General features: G+C 38.3%; 1 protein-coding gene and 1 pseudogene across 3 annotated transcripts; one reads left to right on the plus strand and one right to left on the minus strand.

Moving 5' to 3' along the window:
- The first annotated feature begins 518 nt into the window (after positions 1-518).
- On the plus strand, positions 519-14,039 carry GINS4 (GINS complex subunit 4). 3 transcript variants are annotated; one of them, XM_016127451.2, is made up of 8 exons: positions 519-699; positions 1,553-1,667; positions 6,131-6,217; positions 7,202-7,315; positions 9,581-9,678; positions 9,842-9,930; positions 12,896-12,986; positions 13,081-14,039. In XM_016127451.2, exons 2-8 carry the CDS (start codon positions 1,572-1,574, stop codon positions 13,175-13,177), a joined length of 672 nt encoding a protein of 223 aa, XP_015982937.1. In that variant the 5' UTR covers positions 519-699; positions 1,553-1,571; the 3' UTR covers positions 13,178-14,039. The 3 variants fall into 3 exon arrangements, with proteins under 3 accessions (XP_015982937.1, XP_036084639.1, XP_015982938.1); XM_036228746.1 differs by having other exon boundaries at positions 7,202-7,240; XM_016127452.2 differs by lacking the exon at positions 1,553-1,667.
- Positions 14,040-17,751: 3,712 nt separating this feature from the next.
- Positions 17,752-17,870, minus strand: LOC118609625 (annotated as a pseudogene).
- Positions 17,871-25,380: the final 7,510 nt, after the last annotated feature.

Below are 25,380 nucleotides of genomic sequence, written 5' to 3' on the forward strand. Positions count from 1 at the left end.
TCAGCAGATGTTGGTGGCCCTGAAAATCTGCATTTCTCACGAATTCTCAGCCAACTCTGTTGTTGGTGGTCCGGTGCTAGGCTTTAAGAACCACGAGCCTAAAGGTTTTTAGATCTGGAAGTAGTGGCCACAGCTGAAGCTCTGGCAAAGATGAAGGAACCAGAAGGCTGAAGAAGATGACCCAGGAGACGAAGTAGCCTGATTTTAACAGGTCCCATTTCTCTGTGGGCCCCCCTACTGGCCACGCGATACTCAAGAGATTATGCCTGGTGGCCAGGAGGCAGACACCGCCGCGTCTTCTCAGGCACGATGACGGGGCGCCCCCTCCCGACGGTCCGCGGGTGGTGTTCGCCGGAACCGCGCACAAGAGCGGCAGGTCGAGGTGGGCGGGGCTAAACCGGACCCACTGGGAAAACAAGCCGCAGTGACGCGAGTCCCCGCCCCTTAGAGCGGGGTGGGGCGCCGGGTCGTAATTGGTCAGCGTTGCCCGTGCGCAGTGACGTTGTGCTTAGGCGGAACGTTTCTAAGAGGAGCGCGGGAGCTGAGAAGTGGAGGGTCGGTTAAGTCCCCGAGAGGCCTGGAAAATACCGTTAACGCTCTCAGGTTCTCGTTGAGAGAGAGCGGGAGCTGCTTCCCCACGAGCTTCCCGTCCTAACCGTCTGCTACCTCACAGTGCCTCCCTGCCTCCCGCGTGCCCAGGTGAGCATCCGAACGGGGCCTCTGTGTGTGTGTGTGTGTGTGTGTGTGTGTGTGTGTGTGTGAGAGAGGGGAGGGAACAGCCACTCTGCTCGTGGCACGAGAGAAGAGAGGAGCGAGAGGAATACGTTCTCAGTTTTCTTGTGGCTCCAGGGACCTTCCTTCTTACTCCTTAAGGATCACTGACTAGTCTGATGTTGCTGAGTCTTGCGATTCTAGGAAATTAGGCATTGATTAGTTTTCCAAACAATTTTAAGTGCCTGCTATGAGTTAAGCACTGTGCTATGCTCAGGGACTACACAGGTAATTATGTCACATGTACTTAAAAGTAGCAGGCACAGAGCAGATGAGTGATTCATATTTGAACTGAAGTGAACAAAGGTCCTGAGGAGAGGACTTCAATCCGGAAGACAATTATTACATGGTGTGGTGTGATAGGTGCTCAATTCAAGGTGTACGTGGAAACATAAGGGATGAGCTCTTTGATTAACTGATACCTGATCTAAGGGTTAAGGAAGAGGCAAAGAATTGAAAAATCAAGCCTCAAATATAAGGGGGTAGGGGGAAGATGAAGTTGGTAAAGGGAATCAGATATATGGTAGCTGAAGGAAACTGGACTTTGGGTAGTAATCACACAATAGAATATATAGATGTCAAATTATAATGTACACCTGCAAATTATATAATTGTATTAACCAATGTTACCCCAAGAAACTTAATTTTAAAAAAATCAAGACTGTGAATTCTCTAGCCCACTGCCTGTGAGCCTCTACAACCCAGTTGTAGACACGTAGTTTCCTATTCTTGCCAAGAAATGGAAAACACTGAGGGATATGGATTCTTTTATTCTCAATAGGTTCCCAGTTTCAGAGAAGATGACAGAGGAACTGAATCTCATGGGACATGACTCTGATGGGGGTAGTGAGGAAGTGGTCCTAACTCCTGCAGAACTCATTGAAAGGCTGGAGCAGGTAGGCATCTCTAATAGAATCCAATCTTAGCCTTTTAATTTAGTCCAACTGTGCAAATGTCAGGAATCAGGACATGAGGAAATGAGATTCAAGGCTTATTTCAAGAGAAGAGGGGCTGGGTCTTGCCATCTATACAGAAATAGGAAGTAGCAGGCACAGCCTCTGTTAGAAACCTCACCTTAAACACAAAATCCTCAAATGGGCCAGGAAGGGACAGCTTTGAGTACATTTAATAGAACAGTTCACAGAGCAAGAATTTGCTACTTTGTATTTTCAGGGACTACAGAGGTGTTGTGTGGAAACATGGAAGTTTTATACCTCATTCTCTTAAACATCTGTTTCCCTGTAGAATACTTGGGTTAACAAAAAAGGGCTGAAACACCTTTTTTCGGAGAAATTGGTCTTATTCCTTTTCCTCCTATATACTTTCTTCTGTCAACTGTTCTCTATGTTTTCAATCCTTACCTAAAATTATTTCTAGGCTATCTTTCTTTTTAATCATAATAGCTATGGCTTGAGCATTTCCTGTGTGCCAGTAACTATGTTATTTATAATTATTATCTTATGAAGCCCTAATAGGTAGGAATTCAGACTATCTGTATTTAAATCCCTTCATGCCACTAGTCTATTATGTGACCTTAGGCAGGTTATATAGCTTGTCTCAAGTATTTCCTCAACTGCAAAATGGAGTTAATAATAGTGGCTACCTCACAAAGTTTTTGAGTAGATTAAATGAGATGATATATATAAAGCACTTAGCATATAGTCTGACTCATGATAAATACTGAATGTTATCTGTGAATAGTAATAATCCTTACAACAACCCAATGAGGCAGATATTATTGTTATCTCTATTTTACAGTTGAGGAAACTGGAGCTTAAAGATGTAAAGTAATTTGCCTGTGGTCACACAATGACAGCAGAGCCAGGACATAAACCAGGTCTCTGACTCCAAAACACATGCTCTTAATCCAGTACACCTGCTGCCTTATTCTTGCCTTCTCCTTTAAACTGCCCCATTCTAGAACTTTCTCACATTAATTACGTTAGTGTTCTTCATTCTTTCCTACCATACATGCCATCATGAGTGACAAAATCAAGGAAACATAATTTTTAAATTATATCTTATGTGATAATCCTTACTATATAACAGTGATTCTTAATGTGTTTTTATATCACAGACCTTCTTGAAAAATCTGGTGAAAACTCTGGCCCTTCTTCAGCAAATAATAATACCACCCATGCAGAATTTTTCATATAATTTCAGGAGTTTCACAAATACCCCGAAACCTGCCTACCTGGGAACGCTAGTTTAAGAACCCCTGTTTTTATTAGAAAGGGATTCATTAAATGAAAATTTAAACCACAAAGCATGGAAGACCAAACTGATACATTTAACTACATTAAAATTAACTCTTTTAACACCCTAATAAGACATGCCACAAAACTGGGAGAAAATATTCACAAATGTATAACTGACAAAAGTATCCATAATACACAAATAAACTTTACAAACAGACCAGTAAAAAAATGAAGTCTTAATAGGCATCTCCGAGAAGTGGAAACCAGGATGGCCAAGAATCATATCAAACAGATGTTCATCCTTTTTAGTAATCAGGAAGATGAAAATTTAAATCCCAGTGAGATATCACTTTATACTACCCATCAGATTGGCAGAAATGAAAAAGGTGAACATTGTAAAGTATTGGCAAGGATGTAGAGCAGTTTGCACACCTGTATATGGTAGGTGGCATGTACATTGGTACAGTTGCTTTGGAAAATAATTTGTTATTGTCTGGTCAAGTTGAAGGCATACATATCTTGTGGTCCAATCATTCTACTTCCTGGTATATACCCTAGAGAAAAACGTGCACATGTACTCCAGAAGACATGCACAAAATGTTCACAGCATTGCTTGCAATAGTTAAAACTGTAAATACCCAGATATCCTTCAACAATAGAATATATAAAAAATTATGGCATATACATACAATAGGAAAAACAAACAGCAATAAAATGAGTAGAAGATAACTCCTGAAACAGCATGGATAACTAATCTCAGGAACGTAACGTAGGACAACAAAAATTAAGTTGTTGAAAAACCATTTACGTAAAGTTTAAACACTTGTAAAACTGTTATTTAAGGCAGAGCTTGCCAGCTTGGGTGACATGGCACACACTGGTGTGCTGCATATGCCTCCGTGATGCATTTTACCCTCCACCATCTGGAGCAGCCAGAGTGCCCAGGCTGGTTGCCTCTTGTGGGTGACATCAGGAAGGCAGCCTAAGGATAGTAGGGTCTGACAGCACAGCCTCAGCTTGGCAGTGGGTGAGCATGAGTTACATCTCGGGCCTGATGCTCTCTTGCAATGTCTCGAATGCAGTCAAGGAGTTGGTCTGCCACCACCTGGACAGCTGCTGCAGCAGGACACAGACTCAGGCTGCATGGCATTGATTGCCTAAGGAGGACCTGCCAAGGGCCACTGATAAACACAGCTCCACAAGCACATATAGGATAGTCTTCAATGCTTATGAAAAATGATTTAAAAGTTATTGCCTACAGTGCATAGTTTCTCAGTTTAATGATTATATTAGTTCACTACGGCTGCGTATCAGACCGAGTGGCTTAAAGAACAAATTTATTTTCTCAACTCTGGAGGCCAGAAGTCTGAAATCAAAGTACTGATACAGTTTGGTTTCTTCCTAGGCTTTTCTTGGGCTGTAGATGAACGTCTTCTCCCTATGTCTTCACATGGTCTTCCCTCTGTGTGTCTGCATTCAGATTTCCTCTTAAAATGACACCAGTCTATTGGATTAGGGCCTACCTAATGATCTCATTTTAACTTAATCTCTTTAAAAACCCTGTCTCCAAATACAGTCACATTCTGAGGTACTAGGAATTAGAACTTCAACTTATGAATTGGAGATTGGAGGGGAGGGCACAGTTTAGCCCACAATGTGATGAACAGATTGTCCTTAAAAATTTTGATCAGGACCCAGATGTGGCCATTCAAACGTGGAACCTGATTATCTAAAAAAGACCATGGATTTAAATACAAGCAAGTTTCTCACTAAAAAATTTGAAAAAATGTATTTGAAAGTTTTATATTAATATAAATTTCCCCTAATGTTTTATTTTGTATCATAGTTTCATAATATAAATGAGAAATCCCCCCAAAAATCTACTCTATTTTATCCCAGTGTACTATATAAACACTATCATTTTCTTTGAATGCCCTGTCATGAAAAGATTAAGAAGCACTGTATAGAGATACAAACAAATGTAGTGAAACTGTACCGAAAATTAAACACTAAATTCAAGCTAATGATTACGTTTGAGGAGAGAAGGACATAGGGACTTTTAAACTAATGATAATATTTGTTAATGAAGTTATATATACACCGGTATTAATATCACTGTTCTTCATGTTAATATGTATTTTATAAATATTTTTGTACCAATTAATATTTCATAAAATCAGTTAAAAAGAAAAACTGCTTCATAAGTTCTCTATGAGAATTTCATCTTTTCTCACTTATGCTACTTGAAAATACAGGTTGTCTTTCTGGTTAACTTCTGTAACACTAGTACAGAAGCTTGAGCACTTGAAAAAATTCAAGTAGCAGTACCCAGTATTTAATAGTGTGGCTTGTTGGTGGTGATAATTGGAGAAGCAGAGACTCGGGACATCAAAAAGAATTAATTGAGCCTGATTGGCATGTAATTCTAAGCTCTTGTTAAAACTAAATTTCCTATAACTGAAAGATAAATGTGGTTTTCTTCAGTCACCTGTAGATATTTCAATTTTCTAAACCTTGATAGTTTCTGAAATGTACCAAGCACTTGGGCCTGAGTCATATATTAGGAATTTAACCTCTTATTTCAAAACTGTTTAATAGATAAATATCTACTTCTATTGTGATCCTTTATATTCTAGGGCAGTTAGCAAATAATCTGGTTTTTTTTTCATCAGTGCAATGAGGATAACTATATCCATTTTCCCTCAAATGTTACAATGGTGAATGAAAATATTTGTAAAGTGCTCTGAGCTTCAGGAATGAAGAGATGTATAGATTGATGTAGTGTTACTTCGACTCTCAAAATTGAAAGATGCTGGTGTCCCTTGGTGGGAAATAGCAGGTGAACAAGTAGAAATATGTTAATGCTGCCTAGTGAAAAGTCCTGTTTGAATACTAGATGGTGTTACTCTCAGCAACAGGTATCATAACTGACATATTTTTGAAGTGAACAGTGATTTTTTTTGTAATGTTCATCAAATATGTTTGTAAACACAGCTTTACTACTAAACAAAATAGAAAAGCCACTATTAAATATAACTTGTATTTTCAACTGGTAGGCAGTTTTCTTTGACTGAAACAGCTGTAATTGTCATGGGGTATGTCCTGACTTGCAGGGTTATTTTGCTCCATTGTGAGTGATATATATATATGTTGCTTTTTAGGCCTGGATGAATGAAAAGTTTGCCCCTGACCTGCTGGAAAGCAAGCCTGAAATTGTAGAGTGTGTGATGGAACAGCTAGATCACATGGTAAGAGTTGCTCATCCCAAGGTTACAAAGGAAGAGAACATTAAAAGGGTTTGTCAGTATAGTGAGAGGTTTGATAGCAAATATGTTTCATTTGGCCCAGCCCAGTTTCATTTTTTTTTCTTTTTAGTGTTGAATTAGTTATCCACATTTATAAAGCATGAGAATTCCTGTGAATATCTGAATATCACTTCCCATGAACAGTCTAAAAACCTATCATCACCAGCTCCATATTTTTACATGATAACAGCGGACCAGAGCAGAATAAAGGCTATTCCCTTTCTGTGTGCTTTCCAATTCCCCACAGTCCCCAACTACCCACCTTTCTCATGTATTTTACCTGCTTGGCCCCTATAAACATTTGAGTTTTGGGGCCTTGGTTTAGATAAGCTGGGTCTTAGGCATTATCAGCCTCAGAGTAGCTTTTAAACATTGATATTTTACAGTTTCTCAACTGGTGTTTTAATGCTACTTTTTAAACCCTGTAGACATTTCTTCTGTCTGCTATATTATCTCCTTTATAATTGTGTTGGAGTTCTTCTAGGCTCTTCTGACCAATCATATTCAGATTATATTTAAATGGTCATTTTCTAAAAGCACAGGCATACTTCCTTTTATTATGCTTTAATTTATTGTGCTTCACAGATGTTGCGTTTTTTACAAATTGAAGGCAAAACCCTCCACCACTACTTTTACTTGTGGTGGTCTGGAACAAAACCTGCAACATAGTCGAGGTATGCTTATAAATGAGTTTTGTTTGAACTTTTTATAATGAGACTGTAGTCATATATTTGTGTAATTATGAAATTAAAGGAAAATGAGAACTCATATAATGAGTATTTTGTCCCTTTGACAGAAATGTAGTGTTTGCGTCCTGAGCATTGCCAGTGATGATGGTCCTTGTTGGCCGTGTACAGATTAAGCAAAAAAAAGTTCTTAGTCTTTGAATATCATGCTTTTTATAAACTTCATTTTCTCTTTTAATAGGAAGAAAATCTCAGGAGAGCAAAGAAGGGGGACCTGAAGGTCAGTATCCATCGAATGGAGATGGAGAGGATCCGCTATGTCCTGAGTAGCTACTTGCGGTGTCGACTCATGAAGGTTTGACGTGGCATTAAGGCAGTGCAGTCTGTAATATAGTGCGAGTGCCTTGGGGAGAAACTGGGCTCGGGCTTGGGAGGGCCCATGGCCTGAAGATGCTACTGAGGCCCAGTATCAGAGTAGCTAAAGAGTAAGGAGGGCGAGAGATCGTTCTGGAGGAGCATAGATGAAACGTGTGATGCACACCTCTGGGGACACATTTTTTGTCTGTTTATTTGCTACATGAGTGGTGCCCCCTGGAGTTTCAGCATGGCAGTGCTGACTTGACATTCAGCTGTAGCTCTGTGGCCAGCTATCTTAACTTATAAAAATGAAATTGCAAGCATTTTTATTTTGTATGATATCTATTTTAACCCCAGAAAGTTCTTACCTCCTTGAAGTTTCTTCTCATTTGATTTCACTTGTCCCCTTAGTTATTACAAAACAAATACAGTCTTCTATGTGAATTCTCATATCTGAATATCTGAAGACAGCTCATGAGTCTCATTGAAGTCCTCTCAGCTAAACACTTTATTTTCATTTACACTCCTGGTCTCCTCCCTACAAAGATTCTGGTTTATCAGTATCCTCCTTTAATTATACCACCTCAACCCAGTACAGTATTCCAGTTGTGGTTTGGTCATGTTTGTGGAAAACAGGACGGTCACTGCCCTTATTCTAGATATTAAAATAGTAGTAATGCCACCTAATATCACATTAGTGTATCTGACAGAGACCTCACACTAACTCATTCAGCCCTCACTGTTAATCTAACTTTATCTGAACTATTTAAGTTACTATTACCCCATCCTCTCACCATCCTGTATATATATTGCTGGGTTTTATCCCCTATGTGTAGGACTTGATACTTATCCCTCTTAAACTTCATTTTATTAAATTGAGCCATTTCCCTGGTCTCTGGATCCTGATCTTGTCATCTAACCTATTAGCTATCTCCTAACACTTTATGTCATCAGCAAGTTTAACAAGGATGTCATCATCAAAGGTCTTATCTGACTTGTTAATAAGACTAGGGCAATAATTGAATATTCTACCAGAGACTTCCCTATGGATTGACATCCATCCATCAAATCAGTATTCTTTTTTTCAACTGTTTATGAGTCACCCAGTCTATATTATAACCCAGCCCCAGGTTTACGGTTTGACCTCAAAGGTGTTATAAAGACACTATCAATGTTTTGGAAAATATATTGTATTGAAACAAACAATATGCCTTTCTACCCACCCTCAACTATTAGGCCACATACTTTTTTGTTGTTGTTTGGGTAAATCCTCTTCGTATTAACAATTTACTTTTCTTTGAGTTCACAAATCATCTTTTAAATTATCTATTCAGTGTTAAGAGTACTAATCAGTATTGAATTTCCCACTTTGTGTATTTTTGAAATTGAGAAATTTACCTATCCCTAATCTTTCACACCTCTTTTGAGCTAATTTTTCTGAAATTATGAAACTACATATATTTTGAGTTCACTAAGTGATTTAGTAGTAGTAGTAGCAATTTACATGTAGCAGGAGAAAGTGCTTCATACACTTAAACTCCATACAAATGTTAATTTAATTTATCTGGACTATCATTGATCCAAGCCAGAAGACAAGTTCCTTTAAATAGTTGAGTGTTCCTTTATCTTGGCCTTCAGTTCCTTCTTACCATTGTCATTTCCCTGCTTACAAGGAGCATTTCCTTGACAGAGATAACCATAGCCCTTGTCTTCAAACAACAGAGCAGCGATCCCTTCCAGGTACCTGACCACATACCTTTTTGTTGCTTTCCCTCTCCTCCCTCTGATAATTTTTAGCATTTTTCTAAGCCTCATCTCATTGTGGACTTTATCCTTGCTAGTTACATTCATATAATTAAATGTCACTATTCTGTCTGCTTCTGATTTCTGTATGTGTCTTTCCAGCTTTTTTATGTTTCATCTCATAGAAAAACACTGTACAATTACATAAATATATTAAATAATATTCCCTTCTCTTCCTCTTAAATATCATTTACAATTGTATTTTTAGATTATTTTTTATGAATGCCTCATCCTTTTTAAACTAACCTCCTTTTTAGAGCCCTTAATTTTCCCCTGAATTCTTTGAAACTTGCCTTCTTGAAGAAGGTTATTATTAAAAATAGTCTTGACCACGAAGACTTGCCATTTTTGAAGTCAATTGCTATATTAACCTCTACCTCAATAGTTTTCAGAAAACTATTATGTTTGACATTTGAATCTTGAAAGATGATTTCATTGTGATTTTTATTTATCCTCACAGATAGAGAAGTTTTTTCCTCATATCCTTGAAAAGGAGAAAACACACCATGAGGGGGAGCCTTCTAGCCTTTCTCCAGAAGAGTTTGCCTTTGCCAAAGAGTGAGTAAGCAGTAAGTGTGGGAACTGCCTTCCATTCCCTGGCTCACGAGCATGAGCTTTGGTGGTTCATGAAGCTGATCTCAGAGCCAGTGCTGTCTGTGTGATAGTCCTGATGGCCCCTACCAGCCATGTTGTTACAATGATTTGAATTTGTATATTTCAGGTACATGGCTAACACAGAGACCTATCTAAAGAATGTTGCCTTAAGGCATATGCCACCGAACTTACAGAAGGTGGACCTCTTGAGGTCAGGTAAGCAGAACATTCTTTTTTCAGATATCCCAAGGGGCTATAGTTTACATCCCAACTTTCTTCAAGTGCTTTAAAAAAGATCTTTTTCTTTACTCATTCCCTCTCAAACATGGAAAAATAAGCATGTAGATAAGCAGAAAGAAATTAAAAACAAAAAATTATTAAAAGTAGGTACAAAGATACCCATAGATTCTTCAGGTCTGGCTGAAATTGTTGTGACTGCCATTGTATATTAGACTTATTCCTGTATTCAGTCATTCGTTCCTTCAGCTGCTATCTATGGGGCATCTGCATAGTACCAGGCTCTTCTCGCTAGTCTCTGCCCTCAAAGAGCCAGCAGTCTTTTCTTCGCAAATTCCAAACTGAGCAGGGACTGTCTAGCTACCAAAAAGGACTTGAACAGGAGGCTACGGAAACCTTCAATGATTCCTTGTAACAAATAGTAATGGCTCCTCACCTTTTTGTTGTAAGGAGTTTCTCTCATTATGGAGGAGGGGGAGCAGGACTGAGAGTATTCGAGGTTGAAAGAGAAGGCGGGTAAGAGAAGAGAAGCATGGCCAGTCCTTCCACCTCTCACCCTCTTCCCAGAGTCCCATCATAATTCTGCTGAGCTGAGAGGAGGGAGGAGTTATGTTAGTAACTCCTAACCTTAGATCCACTAACTAGGGATCCCTAGCATGTAAGTTAAAGTCCATATGCCTCAATCTTTCATAGCTTACCATATCTAAGCAGGACCTTATCAGGCAAAATTGCCTGACTAATTCTATCAATGCTCCAGGGACTGGAATCCACCCTGTTCATAAGCTAAGCTTAGTGTGCTGAAGTCACAAGTTCAAGTACAACTGAACCCTGAGAGTTCATTTTTCTCCACAGCCTGTGCTAGGGTCTGCACTGCGACCCATGTGGTGGGTGGAAGAACTAGAACAGGGTGGCGGAGGCATGGTTCACCAGGGATCTTAGTCAGCTCAGGCTGCCCTAACAAACTACTATATCCTAGGGGGCTCAAACAAGACATTTATTTTTCCATAGATCTGGAGGCCAGAAGTCTGTGATCAAGGTGCTGGAGTGTTGGTTTCCTCCAGTGCCTCTCCTTGGCTTGCAGATGGCCACTCTCTTGCTGCCTTTTCACATGGTTGTCCCTCTGCACACAAGCCCCTCAGCATCTTTTCTTACAAGGACACCAGTCAGATTAGATTAGCCCCTACCCTAACAACATCATTTTAACTTAATTACCTTTGTAAAGGTCCTATCTCCAAATACATTCTGAAATACTAGGAGTTAGGGCTTCAGCATATGAATCTGGGGTGTGGGGGGCTAGGACACAGTGAAGCCTATAACACCAGGAGCAAGCCAGACCTATACCAGATTTGTGGAACTCTGAATTAGTCATCTTGGTGAACCTTCCTGATGGAAACAGAAGGCCCAATCCATGTCCAGTTCAGCCAGTTTTGTCTGCATCTTAGGGGCAGAGCAAGGACCATATGCCTAATCATTGTCCACTGCTATTGCATCCAGTTGATTAAAGCACCCACAGAACTACTGATGGGCATGCATCCAAATTCCTGAAACTGGACCTAAGCCATTGTTCCAGAGTTCCTAAACATTGGTGGATCCCTCCTAAAACACTCACATATCGCTTGTCCTGGATCCCGTTCAAGGACTAGATCCAGCTCCTGGAATTGGAAGCTGCTGGGGGAGGTATGTTTTGAGGAGGGGAAGATTAGCCTGCCCTGGTGAAATCTGAGTCTTGCTTAGTCCAAATGTGTGAAACCCCTTCTGGCCTCTGTAGCCCTATAGACCCAATGGCAGGGTGGGAGAGACATGTTGAAATCTAAGCTGAGTTTCCTGGGATCTGTACCTGCCCAGTGGGGTCAACTGACCCTGAAGTTAGAGTCTCTTTGAGAGGCCCAAAACCGTGGAGCAGCCCAGGGACCCTCCTTAGACCTTCGGAGCTAGTTATCCAGAACCCATTCCTACAGATGAGGGAATCAAGGGCAATATGAAATCTGAGCTGGGCTCTTAGAACTGAGAGCTATCCAGGAGCTTCTTTGGACCCTGCAGTTGATAGAGTCCTCCAGGTACAAGTGGAGTGCCAGGAAGTGAAGAGCTATTGAGGAGCAGCCCCGCTTGGGGCACTCCCTTGAAGTGTTGGCCAATGATAAAAGAGGAGGGTTGGCAGCAGCGATCTAACCTGGGGCTGATGAGTGAGGGACTTACAGGTAAAACCTGCTTTCCTTAGTCTAACACTCAAGACTATTACCATAGGACCCGATCTTTCGAATACAGCAGGTCCTTGAATAACATGGTTTTGTTCAGCTTTTTTTCATTATAACGATGAGCTACCAAAGGACCTTAACTCTTGTTTACATCAATTAGCATATGTTAAAATTGGTTTAGTTATACACCATTTCACTTGAAATCGCAGCATTTATCAACAACATTAAGTGAGAACTTACTGTACTTTCTTTTCCTACTCCTTTATGTAAAAATATCTAACCAGATTTATATACTCTGTCCTCCCAAAACGTCATGCATATTCTACGTGGCCCTTGCCATTACCTCTCAGGTTCACTCTTTTCTCTTTAAGTCCTACCCTTTTCTTCAAAGCTTACATTGACTTCTTTCTCCCCACATCATTGAGTGAATGTGCCACTCAGGTAAAGCTTCATCAAATGCTGTTGTTACCAGAGACTATGTGTTCTGTTTGTATCCTCCACAGTGTGTAGCAGAATTCCCTGCATGTCAGAAATACTCATCGTTTGTTGAAAGAGTGGTTGCTATGTGAAACCATGGGTAGGAAATGTGTTCTTTCTAGGAGGAGCTGTATCTCTCCTCAAATCACCCTACTCCCAAAATACTTTTACATCAGGTCCCCCAATGCTCACTATAATTAATTATAGTGACCTTTCCCATATTGATCTCATTAACTGAGCATCTTCTGATTATATTATTGGTTTTCTGGCAGTTCCCAAACCGGATCTAGATTCATATGTGTTTCTGAGAGTGAAAGAACGACAAGAAAACATAATGGTAGAACCAGAAACAGACGAACAGAGGTGAGTGATGTATGTGTCTTTGACAGTGAGAAATAATTCCTCTGGATAGAGCACCAGCTAAACTCTGCAGATATGTTTTCTTCTTCCTTTTCAGAGACTATGTGATTGACTTGGAGGAAGGCTCACAGCACTTGATTCGATATAAAACCATTGCACCCCTGGTCGCTTCTGGAGCAGTACAGCTAATTTAAAACTAAAAATAAATAAGCAAGAATGAAGACATGGAACATGAGAGAAAATATTTATACACTCCTTATATCACTTTGTGCCTAAAGACAGACTTTTCTTAATAGTGCTGTGGATCACTTGGCACTGAGAAAGGTACTCAAGGCAGGATCCCTTACTCGCTACATATCCGAACTTTTTTGCCATTTTAGCCAGAATCAGCAGATGGGGCCATTGCTCTGTTGATTCTGCACACTGGGCAAGTTCATGGAGACTCTCACTTTGTGCACCTTTCCCCTTTGTGGTATGTTTTTGACTAAGGAAATGAGTCAGAGGTAGTTCCTAAAAAGGCATCACTATGAGGGGACCATAGTTAGCCCTGACCTGATACTGGTAGGAGAGTCCATTTAACCTTCCTAGTAGGAAGAGGTAAATAGATTAAAGAAAACAACTGTGTTCTTCTTCTGATAAGTCACTAAAATTGTGTAAACTGACCTTTTGGAACCTGTAACGTGGAATTTAAAACCAGTTTCTGTCATGCTTAACTGGGAGTCACAACCAAACCAATAACCATTATTAAGTTTTGGTTTTATGGAAAAAGAAACCTCGGACAGTTCTCAGTTTGTAGTCTAATGCAGTATGTTCTCCCAGCTGCTGACCTGCAGCCTCCCTGTGTCTCAGGCAGCTTCGCCAAGCCAGCCTCCAGACCATCTGGCCATCCTTGGCCAAGGCTCTGTTAGCAAACCAACATTAGTATCTTATATTATGACCTTAGTGGCAGCTTTTCTTTTTTAAGCTCTTCACTTTCTCAAGGGAAATGGATGAAATTAAACTAATGTGAATGGAGACTATTACCATGATATATAAAGGAGAGATGCGAACAGTGAATGAATCAGACTTCATTCCAGTCTCATTTAATGAAAAGGAGATTTTCATTTACATGATATAGGCTCTTAGCGTAATCACTGTAACAATGCTGTCATTTCTAGGAGAAATCACTAGGTAAAAGCAAGGAAGGTTTTATGCATTTTTTATTTCATATAGTACCTTATTTTTTCCAGAGTGTTTTTACCTTTAGCTATTCACTTAACAGATATGTACTGAGCATTCAGTGTGACATGGACAGTTCAGGGCACTGAGGCGCCAACCTAGAATAATATAGTAATTGTCCCTGCTCACATGCTGATAAGTGCCTTGAAGAGAATTCACATGAGGTGACTCACTGGAGAGTAACTAGATTGGGTAGTCTGAGAGGTTCTCACTGAGTACAATGAATCTCACAGTATTAGGCTGAGATCTGAATAACCAGAAGGAGCCAGACACAGAGGTTAAAGGAAGAGCATTCCACGCAGAAAAGGCAGCTTGTGCAAAGCCCTGCAGTAGAAACAAGCTCTACCTGCTGTCAGTGTGGCTAGAATGCAATGTGCAACATGGAAAATGGTGCAGGATAAGGTCTGACAGGCCGGGGCGCAGCTCACTTATGGCTTTGTTAGGAAGCTTCCCTTTTGGTCCTCATAGCAGTCATATTTATATTTGATATAAATATGACTCATGAATAGATCCTAGAGGAGGTCTGTAGGATTCAGCTTCAAATTCAGCAGCAGCTTCTTTCAGTTCTCTAGTTATATTTTTTTGTAACTCCTGCTGCATCTTGGTCAATTAAGTCTCCATGCTATTATTTGAAGTCTACAGTTGAGGTAGGAATAACCAAATTTTCTCTTGGAGCAAGATTTCTCTTGAGTACTGACCTGTTACCAAGATTTCCAACACAAGGCTCCAGGATCCACTTCATAATAAGGTGCTGGGTAAAGATCTGTTCTGCTCTTCACAAGAAGTTTGGTACTGGTCTCTGCTAGCCTTTCATTAGCCTTGTTTTAGTTTATTTGTCGGTGACTTTCTAACTTTTAATTCTTCTACATAGAGTTGTTATATTTTTTTCCAATTTTAGCTTATTAGAATCTCCTTGAGAAGTCTCATTTGGAGAGTTCAGGTTCCAGACCTATAATTCTGAGTCCCACTTGACTTCTGATTGAAGCATTATTATTTTCTCTTAACTGCTCTGTTTTCTTGAGATGCTGTTCGTGCCTTAAGCAAATAAAAAGCATACATTTTTAAAATAATTATAACCCGAATAATTTAAAATTTTTTCAATTACAGTTGACATTGAGTAGTAGTTTATATTAGTTTCAGGTATACAGCATAGTGGTTAGACATTCAGATAATTTACAGAGTAATCGCCCCTGATTAGTACCCACCTGGCACTATAAAGAGTTATTAGAGTATACTGTAATAACTATATTCCCTAGGCTGTACTTCACATCCCCGTGACTATTTTGTAACTACCAATTTGTACTTATAAATGCCTTTAACTTATTTACCCAGCAACTCAACCCCATTCCCATCTGGCAACCATCAGTTTGTTCTCAGTTATCTATGAGTCTGTTTCTGTTTTATTTATTTTGTTCTTAGGATTTCACATATTAGTGATCATATGGTATTTTCTTTCTCTGTCTTACTTTACTTAGCATAATACCCTCTAGGTCCATCCATGTTGCTACAAATAGTAAGATTTTATTATTTTTTTTAATGGCCAAGTAATAGTTCATTGTATATAAATGCCACATTTTCTTTACCCAATTGTCTATTGATGGGAACTTAGATTGCTTCCGTATCTTGGCAATCGTCAGTAGCGCTACAGTGAATGTAGGGGTGCATATATCTTTCAAATTAGTATTTTGGATTTTTTGGATAAATACCTAGCAGTGGAATTGCTGGGTCCTAAGGTAGTTCTATTTTTAATTTTTTGTGGACCCTCCCAACTGTTTTCCATAGTGGCTGCTCTAATTTGTAATCCCACCAACAGTGTACAAGGGTTTCCTTTTCTCCACATCCTCACCAGCACTTGTTTTTTGATTTATTGATGATAGCCATTCTAACAGGTATGAGGTGATGTCTTATGGTTTTAATTTATATTTTTCTGATGATTAGTGACTTTGATTATCTTTTCATATGTCTGTTGGCCATCTATATTTCCTCTGGAGAAATGTCTGTTCAGGTCCTCTGCCCATTTTATAATTGGATTTTTATTTTTATTTTTTTTGGTGTTGAGTTAATAAATTTTGGGTATTAAATCCTTATCATGGGTATCATTGGCAAATATATTCTCCCATTTAGTAGGTTGTCTTTTCATTTCATTAATAATTTCCTTTACTGTGTAAAAACTTTTTAGTTCAATGTAGTCCCATTTGTTTATTTTTTCTTTTGTTTCCCTTACCTGAGAAAATATATCAGAAAAAATATTACTAGAGCAGTATCAGAGAGTTTACTGCCTATCTTTTCTTCTAGGATCTTTATGGTTTCAGGTCTTAAATTTAAGACTTTAATTCATTTTGAGTTTATTCTTGTATATGGTATGAGACAGAATTTTTGTTTGTTTCTTATTAGGTTTTCTGTATCTTTATTGATATTGCTGTTTTATTCCCACATCATTTTCTTGACTTTTTCCACATCTTTCTTTAGTTCTTTGAACACCTTTAATAAAGCTGTTTTAAAGTTTTTGTTTGGTATACCTACCATTAGGTCTTTTTCAGGGACAGTTTCTGTTGATCTTTTTCCTTCGAATGGGTCATACTTTGCTGTTTCTTTGTATGCCTTGTGATTTTGTGTTGAACACTAGCCATTTAAATCTAATAATATAGTAACTCTGGAAATCAGATTCTCCTCGTCTAAGGTTTGCTATTTTTCTGTTTATTGTTTTTGGGGGTTTATTATTATTATTATGGTAAACTGTCTTAGTCCAAAGGTCAACCTTAGGTGTAAACTTAATATCATCTCAGGTCTTTTCTGAGCCTTTCTCTGGGCACATGCAATCACTTTCAAATTTTTTTCTGTATATGAAGTTGTTTTTGAATGTCCTGGTCTTTCAGTTTGGCTCCTGACTGAGGAAAAAAATGAAAAATACAGAGGAAAAGAAAGGGCACCAGCCTTTAAATCACTTGAAAGTCACTTTGACCAGAGGGGAAAGGACTTGCAATACTTGGGGGAGGGACAACAATAATGGCTGCTACCTCCGTGATCAAAAGCCATCAGCGACCCGAGCACAGATAGTTCCCCGATATTTGGAGGACAGGGTTCTTTTTGCCTACTGTGGCTCCCACAAGCTGTGTGCAAGCTGTGCCAGGAACACTTGCCATATGATAGGGCTGGTGGATTGGTAGCTGCTCCTGTTCTTAAGAGCTAAAATTGACCAAAATTTGCTGCAATTGGCCATCCAGATCTTCTCCTGGAAGTTGTAAGCCTTCAACAGACTCCAGAGTTCAAACAGTTATGTCTGACAGATTCTGCCAGTGTAATTGTTGTATAGGTAGAGAGGCAGATTCCTGGTGCTTCCTATTCTGACATCTTCCCAGAATCCTCTGAGAGTTAATTTTTAAAATGTGTCTAATCAACTAACTCTGAAAGTGCTCTCATCTTGTCAAAAAACTTCATTTTTTATTTTTACGTTTGTTTATTTTTTTAGACTAGGCAACCCTCGGTTGACCTCACAGATTGCAAGGACCTTATCAGTTTACAACCCCTTATTTTTTATTTTTATTTTTTACGCCTACAACACCTGGTCTTCCTAGGTGGTCTCCCATCCAAGTACTAACCAGGCGCAACCCTGCTTATCTTCCAAGATTAAACAGGATCGGGCTTGTTCAGGGTGGCATGGCTGTAGACTAAAAGCCTTCATTTTTAAAAAAGCAAAATCAACATTCTTTACCTATTTAACAGATTTGATTTCAAATAACTTACCTATTTAAAAATTGAATATCCCCTTCATGGCTGAAAAACAACTACTGAAGGTATTCAAAGGAATGTACTATAGATTCTGAAGGCATAATAATTTCTAATATTTACTGAGTATTTTACTATGAATCTGACTGTTCTATATTTTAAGTAGATAATTTTGTAAATCTTCACAACAACCCTATGGAAGGAAAAATGAAAGACCTGGAATGAGTGATGAAGATTATTGTCCTTTCAATGAGATGTTTAATCCTTACAGTGTATGTGTGCGTGTCTTTGAATAGGCTATTTTACAGCTCTTTAGAGGTAGAAGTTAATTGATAGAAAACTGATAATAATGAGAATATTTCCTGACTGTTGCTGTATAAATAATTCCTATCTATGGCAATAAAAATGAATTTTGTCCTGCAGAGAATAAAGCCAAAATTTCATTTGAGCTACTTTTAATTTTCCTGGTTCTTTCATTAAACAGCAAGTTAAATAAAATCTTTGGTACATGTTCATTTTATGTCTATATGAGAGTTAACAGTTCCAACTATATAGGTGTTTACAAATCAATTTTAAATTTTTTATGTAATTAAATATAGGTTATAGTAACATCCTCATTTTATAGATGAGAAAACAGACTAATCTACTGAAGGTCACATAGCTACTAGGTAGAGGAGATATGGGATTCAAAACCCAGTGGGTCCAGAGCTCCAGAGTCTCTCCTCTTGATTACCTGGCAGTACTCTGCAGGTAAGTACCACAAAAGGAAAAAAGATCCAGGAATGTTTTGAGTAATGATATCTTCACTGGAGTAAGTTCAGTCTTCCAAAAAGACTCCTTAGAGGAAGTAACCACTGCTACTACCATTCACACTACTTTAGAGGAGGTGGCATTTTTCTTAACATAGGAGTATTTTCTGCTTTAAGCTGGTCATGTTCTACATACCTCAGTGCTTACAAATGCTGCCTAACTTATGAAGACAAGGAAAACCATTCAAAATAAATTCAGCACACATTTACCTAAGCCTTCTTGTACAGTTCTATTAGGTTCTATGAGAATAAGAACAAAAGTAAAACTACTTCTGCCCCCAAGGAATTTACAGTGAATCCTAAGAAGATTCCCTAAGAATAAATCTAAAAATATGAAATTATTTGGCTCAGGAAAAAGTTTTCTTTGAACAGTAAGGACTAAGAAGGAAATTATTTTCTTGGTTTCACCTTTGTCTATGAGAGAATGTTTTAAGAATCTTCAGTGGGGTACTCCTTGGGACCCAAAGTTACAGCTCAAATGCAAATTATTTAAAACTTCAAATTGTTGCTTCTGTTATCTCTGAACCTATAATTTCAAGTGTATTTCCAACCATTTCATTGCCCCTCTTAAGCGTCAGTGGCCATCCATTGTCTACAGAAAAGGAAGAGGGTAAAAGAGATTAATATTCATTGAGCATCTGTCCTGGACAATGGTCAAATTGCTCTCCATGAATTACCATGTTTAATCCTCATAACAACCCTAGGAGGTAAGCACTGGTTTCACCATTTACTCCAGCGTCTTGGCCAAATTGTTTTTCCTCTTTCCCTAAATGGTTTCTAATCTCCTTTTTATACTTCTGGTTTTACTTTTTTAATCTTTATTAAAATCCCACCAAAATTCATTGGGAAAGTAAAGTGTATATAATTTTATCTTTGTAACACTAGAGCAAACAAGATGATTTGCGTATGCCTACAATCTAACTTCCAAAATAGATCATGAAAATAACAGTGAAAAATGACATATGCCTCATCTACATTTGTTAACAAACACAGCATGTTTGATGCCCACTCTGCTATGTTGGCAGTCATGGCTCCCCTCAACCTCCAGACAAGTTCGTTGGCCTTCAGTCTAAGTCAAACTGTAGTTCACATCCTTCATTTTTATAATAGATTATCAATTTTGCCATCTCGTGGTATCTAAAGCTTTCTAATCTCCAGACAACATCATATGTCTACACTTTAGTGAACTTAGTCATATAGGCTTCTAATCACAGCAAGTTACCAGTTTAATAAATAAAATGAGAGACACTAAGAATGTATCATCAGTTCATTTCTCTTATTTCCCCGAGTTTTATTTCTGTATCAAATGTGATGCCAGAGGGCAGTATCCCTAGACTAATATATTAGTTCCTTACTTTTAGCAAAAAACAGCCAGGTGAATAACATCTCTATATCTTCCAAAAATTACAGTTGAAGACATTGTCAAACTACTAGTCATTTCCTTTATAAGGGTCCATGTAATAAACCTTTCCCAGAGTTTAGTGCAAGTAAAAGTTTGTCTCTTTTGACTTCTGTGATTCATTTTCTCAGGTAAATGAGGCCTGTTGGTTCCCTTTTATAGCTCCTATGAGGGAGCTCAGAGCCAATTACTATGTTTACTGCCTCACCCCAGCCTCCTATAACATTGACCTGGGTCTTTCCTTAAATAGTCTCTGATCTCTTTTTTATCTGACAAGCTTACTATTTTATTTTATCTTAATTTAAAAATCGCCCCAAATTTTGGGAAGAATTAAGTAAAGGATACATAAGTACATGGTAGTAACTTGGGCATATATTAATAACCTGGAGTTTCCAGTTTTTAAAACATTTATGGGAATGAGCCATTTCATAGAATACAAATTTCTAAGTAAGGCACATAAGCAAAAGTGGAAATGATGGCAAGATTTGCCGCACTTAAAAAAGAATGAATAGGTCAAGTAAATGACACAATAACAATAGTAGTGGGAACCCAGTTTAGATTACTATCCAAATCTGTGACTCCTGGGCTGCAGCTCCTTTTGCTCAAATGAACGCTTTTTATTCTTTATATAAAAAAATAGTAGCATGCCAAATATAACTCCACTCAATTTGGTAAACAAGTCAGAAATTGTGGTATGTGCTGTGCATTCAGAGGAAGACAGCCCCTAACTTGAAGCAGTGTATGGTTTAGTGAAAGACACAAACAAGAACACAAATCACAGAATAATATGCTTTTATAAAAGTAAGAATGGGCATGGGGTGTTACGAAAGAATCTAGGAAGGACTCCAAAGACAAAGAAATCACAAAAGCTACTCAGAAGGGGGTGGTGCCTGAGCTGAGACTTGAAACACTAGAGTTTGCCAAGCCAGGGAGAGAAGTGGAGATGACTGTTTGGGGCAGAAGTACTGTGTGCAAAGGCACAGAGGCTATAGCTCACATACAACATTATGGACACTCCAAGATATTGGGCAAGGCAGGAGCAGAGGATGAGAGTTCGGGTGTGGGAGAGCCACTTCTCATCTTTTAGGAATCTTCTGTAAGTCTTATAGGAGACTTATAAGACATATGAAGAAATCCAAAACACTAATTTGAAAAGGTATATGCACTTCTATGTTCACTGGTGCACTATTTACAATAGCCAAGATATGGAAGCAACGTAAGTGCCCATCAATAGATAGACCTAGAAGGTATTATGCTAACTGAAATAAGCTAGAGCACCTAACACATTGTTCAGCACATAGTAGGGATTCATAAGTATTTGTTATATAAGGAAGGAGGATTACCCATGAAAATTACATCCTCCTCACAATATAATTCCTTATAATTTTCAATTATACTTTTAAAAATAATTCTTGTGTCAAAGAGAAAACAAATGGAAACTAGAATCTATTTAGAAATAAATGGCAATAGGAACACTATGTATTAAAATGTACAGGTTTTCTTTGTGGAAAATTTATGATCTTAAATGCATTTCTTGCAAAACACGAAAGATTTAAAATAAATGAAATACAGCATTTCACGGTAGAAATAGAAAAATGAAAAGCAGGCAGCAGAAAATCAAAGCAGAAAGTAATGAACCAGACAACAATAAAATCAGTATACCTAACACATTAAAAAAGAAAACCTCAAGTCTGACCATGAAAAAAATAGAAAACACCAAAATAAAGAATACAAAGAATAATAAAATAACTGTAGATAACATGGAGCTTTTTTAAAATTAAGAAAAACTATACTTAACTTTGTATCATTAAATTTAAAGTTTAGAGGAAATGGCTAATTTTTTTTTTTTTTTTAAGAAAGTACAAAGAATCAAAACAGACTCAAGAAAGTAATATCACCTTGGTTGGTCAAATATTTACAAACATACTTCCCAGTCTTTTATTTGTTGATATTGTTTATGGTGTCTTTAGCCATACAAAATTTCTCCCACCTTGAAATCATACATATTGTCTCCTATAATTTTTCCTTATGATTTACAGTTTTTTTTAAATTAAATTTTTCAGTTATTTTTGGTGTCAAGTAGGGTCTACCTTTGTTTTCTTCCAGATAGATAGATAGCCCACTGTGCCAGTATGATTTATTAACCTAAGAACTCCTACTGCTTCATTGAAAAATGACAATAGCTTACTTTAAAAACTGGCAAAAGCTTTGAATATGCATTTTATTGAGAAAGAAGTAGAAATGGCCAATAAATGTATTTTAAAAATTACATGCTATTTTTGTTTAAAAATATAATGAAAACAATCACGAGATACTGTTTTTCACCTGTCTTATTGAAGTTAATTTCAAGTTTGATCATTTGTAGTTATAGTAGTGAAGGTATGGAAAAAAGGCGACTCTTAAAAAGTTATTGGTGAAATTATAAATTTGTATGGCCTTTCTGGGGGGACCATTTGGCAGTAGAGTTGTTTGTCCTTATCCACAGCGGAGGCCCAAAACTACAGATAGTGCTGAACCCAGTATACATCCTATGTTTTTTCCTGTACATACATACATTTTCACTTAAAGGAAACACTTCACAGCTTTTCTTTGGCATATTCAAAGTGCCGGCGTCATTATTCTTGCACTTTGGGGCCTTTATTAAGGAACTAAGGGTTACTTGAATACAAGCACTGTGATACTACAGTGGATCTGATAACTGAGACAGCTGCCGAGTTACTAATGGGCAGGAAATACACAGCATGGATATGCTGGACTGAGAGAGAGGTCGTGTGCTGGGAGGGATGGAGCAGAAGGGGACAGGAGGAGATTTCTTCATGTGGCACAGAATGGCATGAAATTTAAAACTTATTAATTATTTCTGGAATTTTTTATTTAATATTTTTGGACCTTGATTGACCATGAGTAACTGAAATAGTGGAAAGCAAAACCGTGGATAAAGGGGGGACTACTATATATGAGAATACCTACAATACCTGTGGGCTGGTGTCACATGTCTGATGCACAAACTCAAAGACGAATGAATCACAAAGAAGGGGTGGATGGGACGTAGCATGGAATACCACTCAAATCGGGCCTGAGTTCTAGCCATGTGATCTTGGGAAAGTCACTGCCCCTCTTGGCCTCATTTTTAGGTCTGTACCTTTAAGGGTCTGAAATGAAAAGAAATTCAGATATTTTCATCCACTGGCATAAAACTGTCCAGTGGCCTCCTATTATACCTAGAATCAGACCCAAGTGCATCATGTCAGCCTATGTGATGGGCAGCCTTCACAATGGCTCCCAGTGGTCCCTGCTTCCTGGTGTGCACATCCTGGTGTAGCCATTACGTAGTTAGTAACTGGCTTCTGAATAACAGAATACAGCCAAGTGTTGAGATATCATACCAAAGTTTTAACTAACAAAAGCCTATCGCTTTCATCTTACTCACTTTGTGTTCGCTCTCTTACTCCCCATCTGTTTTTTCCCTCTCCTTCTCCCCTCTTCCTTCTCCCTCTCTCCCCCATATTGCTGAAAGTGGGAGAGCAAGTGCTGATATTTTGAGCTGTCCTATGTAGAGGCACCGTAGGAGAGCACTGAGGGAGTTCCCATCCAACAGACAGAAAAGAATGCAGGCTCTGAGTCCAAACTGAAGTGAAGTCTTTAGAGAGCGAATGTAATAGTTAAGGGCATAAAATATGGAGCTCACAGCTGATGTTCAAATTACATCTCAACCACTTACTAGATATTTCACCTTGGGCAAGTTATTTCCCTTTCTGGTATCTCAATTTTTCCATTTGTCAATTGACAATAATAATAAGCATACCTACTTTGTAAGGTTATGGAGATATTAATGTTTGAAAAATGCTTGAAACACTTGGCATATCACAGGTGCTATATCCATACATTACAAATAAAATTTTAAAATTCTTCTGACACTGTAAGCTCCGAAGTGTGGGTAACTAGTTTCAAAGTGTATATAGAAAACATTTCACAAGATAAAATAGACGAATGAGCATTGTTGAATGCATAACCAGTGTCACATGTGTCATGTTACAGGCTTTTTCAAGCACAGTCACACACAAACATACCTACTCTGTCCTACATCCTCTTCTTCAATGCTATCTAGGAATCACTGGGGCTTCGTGGAACATGGTAGCTATGCACACTAAAGGTTCTTGTCTCTTTGTCAGCAAACCCCAGCCCTGTGCTAATTCCTGCAGCCCACAGGGTCTGCACCCCAATTTTTCTTTACTTGAGGGAGAAGTGTCATCCCCAGAGCTGGGCACACACAGAGCACGAGCCTTGGGAAAAATGTTTTCCTGGCCAGTGGCAGGTAGAAGAGTGCCATGGCAAAGTGGGATTTGGGAATATTCTCCAGGTGTCATCAGAATAGATGGAGTCAAGGGATTTGTCAGCAAAGACTCGTCTGATTGATGGGTCTTGGTAGATAAATAGTAGGGGAGGCCGGCGCGTTTCAGGGGTCCTAGCATAAAGCAATCAATATGATGATACTCTTATTGGGATCAGCCTAATAAAGTCCAAATTAGTATCATCTGTACCCTGACTGACTCACTAATCCATAATAATGTAATAATAATGTTTAATAATAATGATATTCATGTTCTATCATCTCCTTTTCATTTATTGGCTAGAGTAATTATTCTTTACATATTTTATATATTTTTACACAGTAAAGATAAAGTAATTTTTAAAATGACCCTCCCTGAAAAAGTTTTCCAAACGTATTGAATGTTTAACAGAAACTAAAGAGAGGGGAATTCACAAAAAAATCTTGACCCTTAGTCTCTAGTTTTGGCTCTTCCTACTTGGTAAATTATCTTGACTTCTGACTTCTCGCTTGATATCAGTTTAGTTAAGACAATGTACAAGTGCAACCTCGTGACATTTGAGAAATATTGGTGGGACTCTGGGATGATCTTAGTATATACGGTTTTGCTAGAGTGTGGTGGGGGATAAGGGTGAAAGGAGGCATTGGGTGGGGGAGAGCACGAGTGTTTGCTTCATCTTGTGGTGGGGGGCAGGGTAGACTCTTTGCCTTGGGAAAAATTTCCCTGACCATTATCTGTGAACTCTATTTTCATTTGGCCTGACCAGCACAGTCAATAGCAGAATTAAACACTTTATGTTATAGAACTTAACTTTTTATTAGACACATTAAATAAAGTAAAAACAAATAGGTGAAAGCAATTTTAATTGCATATTTTAACCCAATACAACCAAGTTATAATCATTTTTGAATATG

Source organism: Rousettus aegyptiacus, unplaced genomic scaffold (genome assembly GCF_014176215.1).
Source record: "Rousettus aegyptiacus isolate mRouAeg1 unplaced genomic scaffold, mRouAeg1.p scaffold_m13_p_11, whole genome shotgun sequence".
In the NCBI taxonomy this organism is placed as follows: Eukaryota; Metazoa; Chordata; class Mammalia; order Chiroptera; family Pteropodidae; genus Rousettus; species Rousettus aegyptiacus.